Raw genomic sequence first — 17,517 nt, 5'->3', positions numbered from 1 at the left:
GCTGTGCCTAAGCTTAAGCCAATCACACCACTCTTTCCTCTGACGTATGATTTAGCTACCAGCGGGGCTAACTGGTAGATTAAACTCTTACCAAAGCCAGTAGGGAGCAAGGCGAAAACGTCTTTCCTGTCAAGAAATGATTCAAGGGCTGTTCTTTGCTCGATTTTTAACGAGAATCTCCCGTCGAACACTTTCATTACAGCATCTACAGCAGTGTCAAAAGCTTGACGCTGCTCCATGTTGATATTGAATGAAGCGCTTCCGTGTACAATCCATGGGTTGAGCGGCAGTTCAACCACGTCACTACCTTGAACACGCCTCTACCCTGGGCCGTTGGTGCTGCTCAAAGTTGATTGCTTCCCGACAAAGTGGGTGGAGCTCCCATTTTTTCGGGAACTCGAATCCACCTGAATGAGCAGTTTGCCTGAGTAAGTGTAGCAGAGCCGAAGGTGTTGCGTCACTGCGAGGGCGGAGCCTGGGTACTAGGATAGGAGATGCTCTCTGAAAAGCTGGTCGGTGGATCGAAGACCAGATCCACCACCGCGTTCTGGACCATCTGCAGAGGTTTCACAGCACAGGCTGGGAGATGACTGCAGTGCAGTCACTGCACCAGGAGCAGGGGGGCGTGTTGGGTTAGGTATGGCCTGATCTTTCTCATGTTTAGCAATGCAAAGCGGCATGATCTTTAAAGGTTAGTTGGTCATCAATCATGACACCCAAGTTTCTAGCTACCTTTGATGGAGCAAGAGATGGGGATTCAGTTTGGATGCAGATGCTGTGGTGTATGATTGGTTTGGCTGGGAAGACAAGCAGTTCAGTTTTAGAGAGGTTCAGTTGGAGATGATGGGCTTTCATCCATTTCGATATGTCAGAAGCCCCTTTCACACAGGAATAACCCGCGTTTAATTCGCGAATTTAGCGTGTCCGCTGTTCCTTTCACACTGACGACCCGGGCTGCCGCGTCAACTCGACTCGCCTTTCGACCCGCGTCGGACCCTAGTCTTTTTGCCGAGTTTGATGTGAACGCAATTGACGCGGGTCGGACGTGGGCGTGACGTGAGGAGTTTAAAAGACAGAATGGACAGCTGATTCAGAACAACAGCGACAGGTGAGGACAAGTTTTACTCTGTTTTAGCCTACATCAAGTTGGAGACATTTTTTAATATGGTCAACTGGTGAGACAAGGAGGTCTGTGAGCTCCTCAGCCTCCGAGCAGAGGACGTTATTTACCGCCACATGTTGGGGACGGTGAAAGATGGACCTCTGCTGGAAGGGCTGGCGAGAAAGACTGGAGAGCACGGTTTGACCACAACGGCAGGAGTGGCAGAGGGCGATTGGACTGGCCATATTTTGACATGTGCCACGCCATCTGGGGAGGAAGCCACTCTGTATTTCACCCTACCTCCGACGCATGGCTTGTGCCTACGTCATTGTACACGCCCAGCATTTTATGTGTTTCGTGTGATGCTCTGCCACTAGGCAACGCCCCCTGAACTCGGCTTCAGGCGACACGGGTCACCCTGACACGCCAAGCGTTCACATTGCTCGACGCGGGTCGAAGGTGCAATTTGGACCCGCTAAGGTAGCGGGTCGCAGTGTGAAAGGGGCTAGAGAGACAGTCTGAGATTCGTGCTGAGACCGTGCGGTCGTCAGGTGGGAATAACAGAGTTGGGTATCGTCAGCATAGCATTGGTATGAGACCACTTATTGCTCTAAATGACATCTTAGTTATCCATAATTTCACTGCCATCTTGTCACAATGAAAGGAGTCTCATTCTGGAGCTCAGTCAACCCCTGCAGTATGCAGTGAGTGCTGTATCCCGCTGTTTCTCAGCTATATTCCACACCACAGTAGAAACATGAGTGCTCGACAAGCTCCAGTCACTTATAATCCATCTGTTACACGTTTCTGCAGGTTTTCAAGGTATCTTTATTCGTGCAATAGAGCATAACTGCTGTGAAACAATCAGAAATAGTTGTTGTATTTTTCTAATTTGACTGCTTTCTTGACACAATCTGAGCTCTGTTTACTCACATATTTAAGAGCTCTGTCAACTTAAAATTAATAGATTTTACGAGCTATTTTGGAAGACAGAAGGGAGGAAGTAAAGTGCTGGGAATACTCTGAGAGGTCCAGTCCTGCAAGTCCTACCTCAAAAGTTCAGGGTAATCTTGAAAGTACTACCTCCATACCAGGATTCTGTTTAGAGCAGAAATGTCTCCCCCTGGAACTCTTTTTAGCCCCTCGACCCTCTAAAAGACCCTGGTTCCTGATGTGGATATTAATCTTATTTGAACACTCCAGACTCATGGTAAACTGTGAAAAAAAAACATGTTTTCCATGTTTCCAAACATATCTTTTTTTGTAGCTCGAAGTCTGTGTTACTCACACAGTATCACAGCATTTTTTTAAATGCTCACATTCACTTTTGCATTGCATATAATGAACAGAAAAGTCCACATTTGCATGTTGATTCATAACTGTTTTACACATTACAAAGTACTTGTTGTGGGTTTGGTATCAAAAAGTAGATGGTATTTAAAAACAAGGTGGTTCATGTGAGGAAAACATGGCTTGTATCAAAATTGGCCCTGTCGTTTCTGGCTAACGAGTCCTGGCCCCTAAGCTAAACACACAAAACATGCCACACTCTAATGAAACATTCTGATGAGATGGATGAAAGGAAGGAAAGAAAGAATCAAGGAAAAGGACCAGTGTCGACGCTGATATAACTTGGCTAAGGTGTAGGGGCTCCAAGTTCCTTTTTGGTCTCTGTTTTGGTTCCGTTTTTATCCGACAGTGATGGCCATTTACTGGAGGATGCAGGCGTAGTGTCTCATCAGCTGCAAGGCTTATTTCAAGGTCAGATTTTGATGAGTAAAATAATAACCTTTTAGCATAGCTTTTGAATTACACAGTAGAAATCAACTGCAAAGTCCTACAAAGAACATGTTTTTTGTGAATTTTTATCCCTGCACGACCTGGTAATGTTCGCACAAAGCTTTGACCACTTGAATATTTTAAATGCACTGTTTCATTGACGGCCTGTGACACGGTCATCTTTTTTCTTATTTTTCCTTCAGTTACCACCTCAAACATTCAGACTTGGAGTCATCACTTAATAGGAATTTGTATAATCTCCCACTTAAATTCTGTCCTCTTTTCCCATTGTTTTTTTTTTTTTTGTCAAAATTTGACATATTGACTTATTGCATCCAACCGTGGAAGTCATACAGATGACACATTTTCTCAAGATATTTAACCTGTTATTTGTTTTAGGTATCTGGCAGAGAAAATATCTCTGCAAATCAAATGCAAGAGCATGAAAGCTGGAGAAAATGTGCAAACTGAATAAGAAAAAAACATACAAACCAAGAAACATCAACCAGGTGTCATCAAGGCCAACGCTCTCACAAATATTACTGGACTATTTCTGCTACGGGAGACATTTTGTTTAGTTAAGGTGGGAAGAGGCAGCATGTTTTCAAGGCAATGTACTTCTTATCGCCAAGTGAGCAGATATACTGTGTTATATAAACAGGAGTTTCAGGAGCACCCAGTTGTTAGCAGTGTACTTGTACAAGGTGGTGATATGGTGCTCTTTAAGGTCGCACGCTGTGTTTTGGTGCTGCTGGTGGTCTCCATCAGCTGCTGGGCTGAAGAGAAGGTGAGCAAATTTGTGTAATCTCTGTAAGACAGTTTAAATAACAAAAGTCAGTATGAAGGAAAACGATAAAAATGAGTGGTAAAGTTTTACTTTAATTGTAAAACATTTGTTTTGTCTTCTCCTTCAGTTTTATTGTTTATTTTGTCCACTTTGTGTAAATCAACATAAATCCAAATCCATCCGCTTGTATGCTTCACAAATGATGGGAATAAGTGCAATAATGCACAAAAAAAATCTGGGTTATTTTATGTGTTTTTACACATAAAAGGACAGTTTGTTTATGTATGTTACCTGTCATCAAAACCTGAACATCCACTGCAATTCAACGCAGCAGAGCAAGCATAATGATGAATAATGAAACGCACAAAAACACTATATATGGATATGTTTACACGGATTGTCACAACGAGTTGTTGTTACCTCAGTGTTGATTGATTTTCAATGATGACTGCTTTGACAAGATAGATAGATAGATAGATAAATACTTTATTCATCCCAATTTGGGAAATTATTGTGTTGCAGCAGCGTACAGTATAAAAGATATGTAAACAATTAAAGTAAAAACAAGCAAATAGAATAGAATAGTGAATAAACATCAGCTATATACAAATCTACAGTATGAAGAGTATGGTAAATAATAATAATAGTAATAATAATAATAAACATCAGTAAACTAAATAAAAACAGATAATAAAAACAGACAATGGTTGATTGGTAAAGACATTTCCTATCTATTTTACATGGATGGTAAATAACCACACAGATGGGGTTTAGGGTAATTGGTTTGTTGATTTATGGATGGGGTGTGTGTGTGTGTGTGTGTCTGGTAGCAGAAGCCAGGAGTCTTGCCTGTCATGTTTATCTGTGAAGAAAATGTAGACATGAATCAGTCGTGATATATTAAAATTGCAGCACAGAAACAGTGCCCTGGTTTCCTTAGACAAGAATCAATTGTAATTAGAATCAGAGGAAAGGTTTCTTGCCTCTTAAGGTCACTTACCTTTGACTTTTTCTGTCTCCCAGGAATGGTGCACAGACAAAACAGTTCCCCTGGGAATTTGTGAGCCTTTTATTGTTTCCCGGGGAGGGAAGTTAAAGTTGGAACTGAGTAAAAAGGGAGTTGGATATGGGGCAAATTTATATAGTTTAACTTAATTATTGGTTGGGTTAATTACTGTGATTATTTCATTGTTTGGTTTGTAAAATACGTGTAAAAATATGTACAGTCTAGGTAAAGGTTTTAATGTAAATGTTTTTGGTATTTCTTTGTAATTGGCTGTTTTGGGAACCCTGTGGTAATGGTATGTTCCAATAATGCATTTCAATATAAAAAGTCAGTGGTAGTCATTCCGGTTTGATGGTGTTGGGCAGATTTTCTGGTGAATAAAGTTGGCATTCAATTAAACATGGACATCACACAAAGTAATTTTGCCTCGTGTGTTGACTTCTCCATGATATTTGCCTCCAAGACTGAATGCTGAAGCTAACAGTGTCAATCCAGTTGCGTTCAGTTATTTTTGTCTGCCTACATTGATAGTTGCCTGGAAAAAGGTCCTGACCATTACTACATGTTGCTGGAATTGCCAAGCTTTTCAAAATATCTTTTGTTTAAAAGCTGTCTGTTGAGCAGAGAACATTATGTGATTGGCAGAAAGGCATTCACATGACTGGTTCTGTTTTATGGAATAATAAGAGGCAGTACTGTAAGCTAAAAACATAAACACAAAAAAAAACTAAACATTTTTGAAGTCTCCAGATACACTATTAATTGGCAAAAGTGTTAGTTTATGTCTCTGGGTGATAGTCTTGATGCAGAATTTTTGCAAAGCCTCCCTTTCAAAGTTACAAATAAATTGAAGTATCTAGAAATCCTGCCAAAAAATCCAAAATTAATCTTCAAACAAATTTTTCTTGATAAGGTGGAGAAATTGAAAGGAGATATTGGCAGGTGGCGCACACTCTCGCTTTCCATGGTAGGTCGTATAAATGCAATAAAAATGGTTTCACTGTCGAGATTTCTGTACCTCTTTCAAAATCTTCCCATTTTCTTAGCAAAATCATTTTCAAACTCCTAGATTCAATCATCATGCCTTTTATCTGGGGTTTTAAAGCTCACAGAATATCTAAAATTCATTTACAACAGATTTGGGCTACCGTGCTTCCAGCATTATTATTGGGCAGCAAATCTAAGGGCTCTGCTGGGGTGCTGGGGGTAGAGAGTTCAGCAGTCTAACAGCCTGGTGGAAAAAGCTGTTGGCGAGCCTGGTGGTGCGGGAGCGGAGGCTCCCGAACCTTCTCCCAGAGGGCAGGAGGCTGAGCAGGTTGTGTGCGGGGTGGCTGGCATCGCTCACAATTGTGTTGGCTTTGCGGGTGAGGCGGGTGTTGTAAATGTCTTGTAGGGAGGGGAGTGGGGCACCAATGATCTTTCCTGCTGTGTTCACTATGCGCTGCAGGGCTTTCCTGTTGTAGTCAGTGCAGCTCCCGCCCCACACAGTGATGCAGCTGGAGAGGATGCTTTCGATGGTGCCTCTGTAGAATGTGCACATGATGGGTGGTGGTGCACTCGCTCGCTTCAGTTTGCGCAGGAAGTAGAGGCGCCGTTGGGGTGTCTTCGCCAGTGCTGCAGTGTTGGTGTTCCAGGAGAGGTCCTCACTGATGTGCACCCCCAGGAATCTGGTGCTGCTCACTCTCTCCACAGCAGCACCATCGATGGTCAGTGGCAGGTGATGGGTGTGGCCTCTCTGGAAGTTGACATAATCTCCTTGGTCTTGCTGACATTCAGTAGGAGATTGTTGTTTCTGCACCACGTGGTCAGAAGGTCGACCTCCTTCCTGTATTGAGTCTCGTCGCCCTTGGTGATGAGAGATGGATGTGATGTGACATGACTAGCCGTTCGAAGCACTTCATGATGATGGGAGTCAGTGCCACAGGACAGTAGTCATTGAAACAGGATGGAGCAGATTTCTTCGGCACAGGGATGATGGTGGCGGCCTTGAAGCACGATGGAACAACAGCTTGCCTCAGAGAAATGTTAAAAATGTCTGTGAAGACATCCTTCAGCTCCTCTGCACAGTCCTTCAGCACACGACCGGTGTCTGGACCTGTGGCCTTGCGGGTGTTGATAGAGGTGAGTGTCCTCTTTACGCTGGCAGCAGACAGGCGCAGGGTCTGATCGTGAGGAGGGGGTGGTGTCTTCTGTGGGCAAGTGTTGTTCTGTGCTTCAAAGCATGCGAAGAAGCTGTTCAGGTTGTTGAGCAGCTCTGTGTTGCTATCGCAGCTCTGTGGCGCAGGCTTGTAGTCCGTGATGACCTGAATGCCCTGCCATAGGCTCTGTGCGTCTCTGCTGTCCCTGAAGTGGGAGGTTATTTTTTGTGTGTAATCTTTTTTGGTTTCCTGATGCCACTGGACAGGTTGGCTCTTGCTGTTCTCAGGCCAGATTCGTCCCCAGCTCTGAAGGCATTGTGTGTTTAATTGTGTGTTCAAGCTTGAGCCAGAGGTGGCACTGTTTGGTTATTCTCGGTCTTTATCTACTCATACCCACTTTGTCCAGAATATCATTATGTATGGAACAATAATGGCAAAGAGACTGATTTTGATGCGCTGGAAATCAGAAATCGTACCCCTGTTCAAGACGTGTCTGACAGACCTTACCTCTGTGTTGCACATGGAAAGAATTAGATACAGCATGATAAACAACCCCAAGAAGTTTTACCAGACTTGGCAGCCTTTTTTAGATCACCCAGCTAAGCACAATGATCATTAATAAGACCCATAATAGGCTACTCACCTTTTCTTTGAGAATTTGTCCACGTACATAGAGTACTAAGAATACAAAATGTTTGTCATTGCTTGAAGTGTACATTTTATTTTTCATTTTTTTTTATTATCATTTATTATTTTTCTTTAAATTTATTTCTTTATTTTTTATATTGGCATATTTATTTTTTGTTACTATTATTTATTTATTTTTTCTATTATCTTTTTTTCTCTTGTATATCCTACACGACTTGAAAAAGACCTAATAAAAATACTGTGCAAAAAAACCCAAAAAACAAAACATTTTCGTTCTGCTTAATTGACAACCTCAAAACATGACATCATGAAATGACATAAAACAAATAAATTGTGCTACTGTGAAAAAGAAGATGAAGTTACTGTACGTGTTGTGGAATTGATTTCATTCTTCAATCGGCACCAATTAATTTGCCTCTTTTTGTGGTATAGTGTTTGTTTTCTTGGAGTTTAACTCACTAACAAAAAAAAAAACTGAATGTAGCAATAAGTGCTGTATAGAGTTCAAATGCAAAAAGACATAAAGCAATAAAAGCAAAACAAAACAATAAATTTCACCATGTACCACCCTATCTGTAATGCACTAAAAGATTGTCTAAACACCAGTCCGTATAAGGGGTGAAGAAATAAGAAGGAACAGGTGAAATGCTATCGCACTTAGCTCAGGAAAAAAAACTCTCAGAATTATGTGGGAGGAAACACTGGAGGCTGAGTGGAAAATAAAGTTTCAAAATTGCTCAATTATTAAATCTTAAAGGGTATTGTGAGATCACAGCCAAAATAAAAAAACAAAACAAATATGCTTGTGTGTGAAACAATGAAATCAAATAGGTTTCTCTTTTCAGTGAGTTTTCATTAATGAGTGTTGTTGTCCCTGAAATAGGAACTATCCGTCTCTGAGCTCCTGTGGAGGGCCAACAAGGATGTTGGTAAGACACTCTGCATGTACCGGTTTTAATGTTTGGATACTTCTGCTTCCATAGAGAAAGAGTTTGGCAGTTCTGATTTAATGGTGAATTCATCTTTTTTGAGCTACCTAGTTCCTAGTTGATACCTAGTTAACCAGACAGCATCTTAAAATTTGTTCTGTTTGAGTCAACAGTGAACCTTTTCTAAACTACAACCTGCTTTCCCAAGACAAATTGATACTGATACTGATTATAGTGCTCGTCCTTTTTCATTAGACCAATTTCATCTTCCTTTTTTTCTTGTTGACTTTTTGTATAATGCAACATGAACAACATACTATTTTAACACTTCACATTCAGTTGCCCTAACAACCGGACGGAGGTCACATATTCTTTTAACATTATCATAGTCTTTATTTGCCTGCATCTACGTGGGCACATTTTGGAGAGGCGAGTCTCAAGTCCAGGGAGGAGCCAGTGCCAAAGTCCGTTTATCTCATTGGAACATCTTTGCAATCAAATTCTGAAATGAAGGAATGATGTTCAACCCCTATCAAAAGCCAGAGGAGCTCAGTCACCTGTGAGGGCTAAGACTGGAGTTGTTCCTCTTTATTGAAAGGAGTTAGTTGAGTTAGCTGAGTTAGTTGAGATTTTTGAATTTGTTTATATTTTTTAACCCCTTAACGCCTGAATTTATATAGCTGTATATAAAAAAAAATGTTTTGTGTGTGTTTTAGCCTTTAGGCAGATGGTAAATAATGCTGAGATTATTCATTTCACTTTTGCACAAAAAATAAATAGAAATTTTGGTATGTTGCAAATTTGCGACAACAGGCATCCTGGTCAATTTGGAGTCAATTTGGTATGCTGCTTATTTGCAACACCAGGCATAATGGTCAATAATAAGATAACAACAACACAGTAATTTAACAGTGAAAAAACAATGTTTTTTTATTCACTCTTTTTTTTTTTTTTTTACATATTTATTTATATAAATCTGCAACAGGAAATAAGTCTGTCACTTTGGGGTCGTAGTGAATATGGACTAACCGGCATTGGGGGAATAAAGATGCTATCTCAGCTGGTTGATTGAGTCAAACGGTTTGTAGCATATATGCAACAATAGGCGTTGAGGGGATAGCAATGATGAAAGAGAAGGAAGACACTTCCCTAGTCCTATTTCCCAAAGTACACATACTCGATACCTCCACTTGCCTCCTCTTTTAGCTTTTTTCTTCTTCCTTCCCACCAGTAGTATGAGCAAAGGAGTTGAGGACAGACAAAAGGAGAGAGGAGGCAAAATTACAGGCCTGTAACAAAAGCAGAGGTCCTTACTCCGTGCCAACTAAATATGGTGTGTGACAAAACTGATCACCGCTCAGTTGTAACCCACCACTTAAATTATTTCTGTCAGATGAGCATTAAATCTGTGACAAAGTAAATATTTGATTTTCATGCCGTGCCCCTGTCATGGTGCTAAAAAACTGCAGCAAAGTATTCTTTGGTGTATCCTTGTTTATGGCTCCTCTCTCTGAGGATTGCCTAATTAATGAGGGTTCAAATGATGCACAAATTTGAGTTTTCATTGCATTTCAGAAAACTTCCCTACTTTTTTTAAAACATAGTTATAACAATAACAAACAGATAAAACTGTTTTTGTCAACTACTAATTTCCATTTCCATTACAATGCACTATTATGCTATGCCTTAGAGGAACTTATAGTGTATACTGTGAAATGACAGTGAAATGACTGAACCTTTGTTCTTTAACAGTGCATACGGAGGAGGAACCCTATGTTGTGGATGACATTGCTTTTGACAATGAAAATGAGAGAAATGCTGATCAATGCACATCTCAAAGCTGCATGTGGCCCAAATCTACTGATGGAAAGGTCTACGTGCCCTATGTAATCGCCAATCATTACTGTAAGGAACTGAAGAATTATTTGTGACTTTTTTATTCAATGATGTGGATTACAATCATTTTAAATCAGTAGAGTCTATTATATATATTATATATATATAATCAGCTGTCAATAACATATTCTAAACAAAGAGACAAGCAACCATACACACCCATACTTAAGCAGGAAGTGGAAAATGCCAAAGATTCATTACGGAGAATATATTCTGCAGACATATCCCTGTGTGTAATTGTATTTATTCTCCTTCATTTGTGTGTCTCCAAAGCTTCTCGCGAGCTCTCCATCATTCAGCGTGGCCTGGAGTCATTCAAAGAAGTTTCTTGTATCCGCTTTATCCAACGCACCTCCCATAGAAATTATCTGAGCATCCAGTCTCACAATGGGTAATGATTTGTTTTATAACAAAACCTGTGAATGTGCATGTTGCAATAGGTTGCAAGACTTTATATTTTATGGTTTATCTATTGCACTTTGTATCAAATAATACCAGTTACAGCAAAATGTAATTGTTCTAGCTTTATTTTATTTGATAATTTCCCCATCATTTAGAGACATCAGAAATCTTTAAAAGCTTACAGTAATCTCAATCATTGTGCTTTTCAGTGATTCTTAGTTGCAAATATAAAACTTCTGGTCACATTGTGATGGTTCTAGTTGTGAGAGAAACATTGTTTTTTCCATAGTTTTCCCTTCTCATAACTATCCATATGTAAAAGTAGCCAATATCAATAATATTCATGATAACAAAAAAGAAGAAGACAAACAATCATATCTGGGGGCTAAAACTGCATGGTAAAAAGAAATTACAGTTCATGCACTAAAGCTGGTTTTAGTCAAGGCTAAAGCAAATTTTGCCACACATCCGTCCAGAAATTTGGAAACTCAGTTTTGATGTTCAAACCCCATAAGAAGTGCAGTATTTCTACCCAAGTAATTAGAAACTGTTAAATTTCAAATCAGTCCAGAATAATTAATCCTGCAAAAAGCTAACTTGCCTAGCTAGGTTGATTAGCAGCAACGCTTCTTTGCAGCTTTGGATTTTAATGATATTAAAGTGATCTGTTGTGATTAAGTGCCTTGAAATTGAATAGATAAATATGGTCATTTTTTTTAATGGAGCTTGGGGTAACACATTAAAGTACAGGCCGACATCTTTTATGTAAGGTCTGTGATAGTAATCAATGCTACAAGCACTGGAAAAGAAAAGAAAAGTCCCATTAAAAAAAAAAAAAAAAAAAAAGGAATAATGTGAATTCCTACTTGCTTTGATCAATATTACATTTCATTTATTTGTATTTACAAAGCTGCTACTCCTATGTTGGTCGCCGTGGCAATGCCCAGACACTGTCACTGGACCGCCAGGGTTGCATATACCACAGCACCGTTCAGCATGAGCTGCTTCATGCCCTCGGCTTCAACCATGAGCAGTGCCGCTCCGACAGGGACCAACACATTCAAATCCTCTGGGAGAACATTCAGTCAGGTTAGAGACTGAGCAATTTAACAACATACTGTTACACTGATCTAAATCTGACTCAATCCTATTCAAAATAACTTGTATTTGATTTAACAAGCATAAGACTTGGTAGATTGACCAATGCAGATATTTTCATCCATGATTGAAAGTTATCCAAACTGTGGTCATTTTGAAATAAAGTTTCGAAAAAGGTTTTCCATATCTACCAAATTCACCTCAGTGCACTAATCTTACTGACTAACAGAGCAGCCAATATCCAGCATTAAACTCATTCTTCTTGATCTCACTTTTCCCCTCTCAGGTTTGGCATACGCCTTTGATAAGATCAACACCCTGAACATGAACACCCCCTACGACTACAACTCAGTCATGCAGTACCATAGGTTTGATTAAGCTACTTACTGTCACTTTCATCTAACATGCTATCATTCAGATAACTTTGAATGACGATATAAGTTTTTCTAAAAAATGTAAAAATCTTTAATTCCAAAACATTTGTTTTCATTCATACAAAATGTGATTATTGTCAGATTATGCCAGAGTATACATCTTGATAATGTCACGAGTAACGGCTGTATAATAATCATTCACACATCTAACAGGGGGAAATTTTATTCTTAATTGTAGTTTTCTGTTTTATTTTATGTGAACAGCGCTCCTTTTAAGTAATGAATAAATTGCTTCTACTTTTTTTTTCTTCTCAAACAAATCCAGGTATGCTTTCTCCGCTAACAATAAACCCACCATGGTGCCCATTCCCAATCCAAATGTTGCCTTTGGCACAGCCACTCAAATGAGCAATAACGACATCACCAGACTGAACAGACTGTACAAATGTTAAAGCGTAAGGAAATACAACACACAACTCACACAAGCTTCCTCTTTACAATATACTGTCGACAAACTCTCAGATCTAAAAAGAATAATTTCCACGATGAAATAACAATGCTGTAAAGCTTTAGATGAGTTTAAATATAAAAGCTACTTTTCTTGGTTTAAGATCAGTTTGCCTTGAAAAAAGTTTTTTTTTTTTTTTTTTTAGCGTAGAGGATATAAGTTACCATGGTTACAACAATAAAAAAGTGGTTATGGAGATGCAATGTTTAAATGAAACATTGAACAACTTTCCCCATCTTAAAAGACAGACTTCCTATGTCATACTACCTTTGACCACAAGATGGTGGTCTTGGAACAAAAGCAAAAGTTAAATTGGGGCAGTTACTGAAATCACCCAAGCTGTTTCACGTGACATCAAGTTATCAACAATACATATAAACTACTATACATAGAATATAAATGAAATATTGCCTATACTTATGATTTGCTGTTTGTATGTAAGAGGATAGTCATATGTATGCTAAATATAATTCATGTCACAGTGTGGCCTAAAAGATGACATGTCTTTCCTTTAACATATTTTCTTTTTTCCCCCTAATAGGTTAAAGCAGACCTGACAGTTGGTGTTTTTCAGACATCAGACAAGTCATTTTTGAGGATGTTTTTCTGACTCAAAACCATTTCGAATGCGTTGACAATAAATCTTAAAATGTTGCACCTGTATATAAACGCTTTGTTTGTTTTTCTTGACCTTTCAGGAACATTTCCTCCATACCAAATTAGTTCATGGTTTCGAACTGAATTTCTCACAATTAAACAGGTATACAAACGCAAAATGTGCAGATTTTTGATATGTTAACACACAAATTCCTTCTTCCAATGTTAGACATTCTGCAAATGACTAGCGTTTAGGATCTTGTAGTTTACTGTTTTAATTTTATCGTATGCTAACATTCCAGCCTCATTGTTGTCATCAGCATTGTTTCCATCAGCAGCGGAAGCTGTTTTAAGCAAACCAGTTAGTATCGTCACCTTACAGCAAGAGGGTTCCTGGTTCAAATCCCAGCTGGGGCCTTTCTGTGTGGAGTTTGCATGTTTTCCCTGCGTAAGCATGGGTTCTCTCCAGGTTCTCTGGCTTCCTCCCACTGTCCAAAAGCCTGCATGTTAGGTTAATTGATAACTCTAAATGGTCCCTAGGAGTCTCTGTGTGGCCCTGTGATGGACTGGCAACCCGTTCAGGGTGTACCCTGCCTCTAAACCAATGCCAGCTGGGATAGGCACCAGTTCCTCCGCGACCCTAAATTGGATTAAGCAGGTATAGTAAATGGATGGATGTAATATGAGAAATAATTTATCATGCAGCCAAATGATTTCTCTTCAGGTATTAATGTATTATTGGCATATTTTGCTATTACTTTGCACAAGTTGACCCAACGTCCTAATAGTATTTGTCAGAACACGGCTGGAAATGAGGATTCAGATGCAGAAAATCCAAATAAGGAAGGGTTTATTTGGGATGTTTCAACCACCAATACAACGTGATAAAATAAAGAGCTATGAAAATACACTCATATATATATATATATATATATATATATATATATATATATATATATATATATATATATATATAAAACTTAATAAATAAAAGAGGAAAACAAAAACAACTAAATGCACTCCTACAAAACCGGAGGCTCTACAAAATCGAGAAACGTAATCTATAACAAAAAATCACTCCTATAGGAGGCTATCAAAAGGCTATGAAAAACTTAGACTAGATTATCAAACTTAATGAACAAAAAATCACTCGCAAGGAGGCTTGAAATTGAGGCTAGGAAAACGCACGAACAAGGCAAGAATATCTTTGGCTATGGCAGGCTTGGGTGAACGAAAAGACGAAACACTCAGAGTCAGGCACAAGACAAAGGGAGACGCAGACTATAAGACACATGAGGGCAATGGGAAACAGGTGGACACAATCAGGAATCAGGGAAGACACTCCAACAAGTACAAATCTAGTACAAAGAGTGACTTTCATGCCATGACTGGGCTGTCAAACATAATTGGAGCAATAAACTGCACGCATCAAAGTACCGGTGCCGTTGTGGAAGCACACCAGTGGGCTGAAGGCCAGGTGGATGTGTCTCGATACAGCTGGGGGGCAAACTGCTCTATAGCCCAGAGAAGGCATGCCAGATTATTCTGGCATGCTGCATTTTGCACAATATTGTCACGAACGAGGGTCTCCCACTACCTGAACCAGCCCAGGAAGCCAACATGCCAGAAGACCCCCCTCATGGACCGCCCCATCAAAGTGCCATCATGATGAGGCAACTGATTGCACGGCTTCAGTTGCAGTCATTGAGCGCTTGGCAATGGCGAGACGTTTTTTTTTTTAAAGCCATTTTCATTTCATCAAACTATTTATTCTTTATTTCGATGACATTACGAACTACAAGTGACACGGAATTAACAGCACTCCTAATTGCTTCCCATTTCTTCGCTTTAGCAGGTCCCGTAATTCCACTGCTGACACTGCTAAAAATGACAGATTTTCCTTTTTGGATCTCTGAAAGCAGAACTTCAGTCTCAGAGCCCGTAAAGTTGTTCTTTTTGCACCCTGATGCCATTCTCATGACTAAAACACAACACTTCCTGGCACAGGAGAGAGGAAGCACAGCCTTATATGGTATCATTTTGGGAGTGGAGTATGCAAATTTTTTTCTGTTCTTGGGAGTATATATTAGGGAGTCAGAAGTCACCAGCAATCACTCCCCCAAAATACAACCCTGGCTTTTTTTTAGTGCCCCTTTAAAACATATGTCACTCCTCATGTTCAGTCCGCCTGACTGCTATACCTCAACCCCTGAGCTCGCCCGCCAACCTGCGCCCAACCTTTTAGACTGAAGAAGGCAGCTTTGTTTGGAAATGTTCTGCAGTGAGCTGTACTGAGGAACATGCATCTTACATCTACTATCAGCTTCAGAGGATATAAGAGCCCACTGGATAAACCACATTTGAGGATAATGTTGCAGCAAAAGTTAACTAAAGACTGTATGTGCAGCAACCACTTATCATTGGACTGGTTTAACATCTTGGCCCAGTTCAACGCTGGACTAAAGAAACTGAATCACAAAGTTGGATCAGTTCCAACTCTCAGTGGCTGAAGTCCCTTCCTTTATAGTGTCTACCCAGATTATCATGAAAGATGTATATGCTTTTGTCATAGATAGATAACTAAAATAAATTGAATAAAAATCAGCTGACAAACATTTAGAAAGTTAAAGTACATCAGAGCAAGGTGAGGTTCAGACTGGATTGGGGGGTGTTGTATTTTGTAGCTTTGCAACGATTTAGAAGATGATGTCACACAAAGCATTGGCAGATAACACAACTCGCACAAAAATTCACAGCCAACAGTTCATCATCTAAAGTGCAGAGAGACTCCCTATTAGTGAACATTTCACCCCCCCTTCACTGTTACTGTACCTTTCTGTCTGGCCATGTAGTCTTAAAGCTGATTAGAAAAGTGTTAGAGTTGTCTCTGTGAAACAATATTTATGCCTTCCTGACATTCCTGCTGCGTCTTCATCAGGACTCCAAGCTCGTCCATCTTAAAAGCCACTTCCCATAATTATCAAGGAAAGAAATAGTTCAAACATCCACCTCTTTTTGCTCTGTTTTGTTCCTGCTCTGCATCCTAGACATCTCCTCTTAATCTAATCTGGATTTGGGATCATATTCTGGGCAATTTTGGGCTTTTTGAGTCAGCTGCTCCCACATGCAAGCAACTTTCCCGTTGCTATGGTTATAACAGATGTAAAAAGTGCCAGAGTTATCAGCAGAAATCATTCCAGCAGCACAGCATCAAAATCAGTGTAGAAAAAATGCCCCTGTAATGAAAAATTAATTCTTATATGCATTGTATTGAGTGTTACTCTGTAGAAACTGCAGATGACCACCTGCAAGATACCAACATATCCTGTTTTTCTTTTTCTTCCTGAGGGCATCGCATGCTCGTTATATGATAAAACTGCAAGTTAAAGCTGCAGTGTGCAGGATTTGTTGTTGTCATACGTAAAGTCCTAATTTTTGGCATTCTAAGAGTTTACATGATCTATCAGAACGCTTGAAGTTGAAAACGGTGACCTCCGTAGTCGCAAAATGCAAGAAATGCTTATTTTTTAACCGAAAAATAAAAAGTTATTCAACTTCCTGTCCCGCCCCATCAAAACACACGAGAACTCGTGCGCGTAAATGCGCGTACACGACTCCTCATTCATCAACTCACCTGTCATTTGCGATCATGGAAGACACAGTAAGTAGACTAGCCCGTAATGAAGTTTAATAGTCCAGATAAATAAGCGTGGGGACGAGCCTACCTTACATCGCGCGTGCACAATCGGTGATTGACAGGCAGCAGAGCCCAGCTCGTAACCTGATTGGTTACCTTTTACCGGTCCGGTCTGCAATTTTGTAAACAAACCTGCTGGCTTTGGAGGGACCTAGCGGGACATATAGGGGACCTAGAGAACTCTTTTTTTTTGTATTGGGGTATTTAATGTACTACTTTCAGAATCCCCGGACAGTTCCAGGCATTATGCTTGAAAAAGAGTTTCAGACTGCAGCTTTAAGGAGGATAGAAAGGAAGATGGTACTTGGAACTGGGTCAGTGTAACCTTGGCTGTAGCTAGAAAGGAAAGGTGGATAAGAACACTGAACTATACCCAAGGAGCGATGACGCAACAATTTGGAATATAACTGAATTTTTTTTGCTTCAGTGGTCAGAGCAGCTCTGTACTTCTTACTGTGTTGTTCTCTTTTGCAGGATATTATAAAAAGCATCTTATCTCCTCAGAAAATAACTGACTCTGTGCCTTACTAAAATTTCCACCACAGCCCCCCAAACC

The 17,517-nt window shown here is 39.9% G+C and overlaps 1 protein-coding gene across 1 annotated transcript; it reads left to right on the top strand.

Annotated features, from left to right (window-relative positions):
• Positions 1–3,556: 3,556 nt before the first annotated feature.
• LOC142384787 (high choriolytic enzyme 1-like) lies at positions 3,557–12,611 on the top strand. The gene is made up of 7 exons (XM_075471094.1): positions 3,557–3,668; positions 8,344–8,389; positions 10,142–10,294; positions 10,559–10,676; positions 11,598–11,776; positions 12,072–12,153; positions 12,485–12,611. Exons 1-7 carry the CDS (start codon positions 3,594–3,596, stop codon positions 12,609–12,611), a joined length of 780 nt encoding a protein of 259 aa, XP_075327209.1. The 5' UTR covers positions 3,557–3,593.
• Positions 12,612–17,517: the final 4,906 nt, after the last annotated feature.

The sequence above is a fragment of the Odontesthes bonariensis genome, chromosome 7 (assembly GCF_027942865.1).
Source record: "Odontesthes bonariensis isolate fOdoBon6 chromosome 7, fOdoBon6.hap1, whole genome shotgun sequence".
NCBI classification, from domain to species: Eukaryota; Metazoa; Chordata; class Actinopteri; order Atheriniformes; family Atherinopsidae; genus Odontesthes; species Odontesthes bonariensis.
The sequence above is the reverse complement of the archived record's forward strand: the minus strand, read 5'-3'. Positions and strand labels throughout refer to the sequence as shown.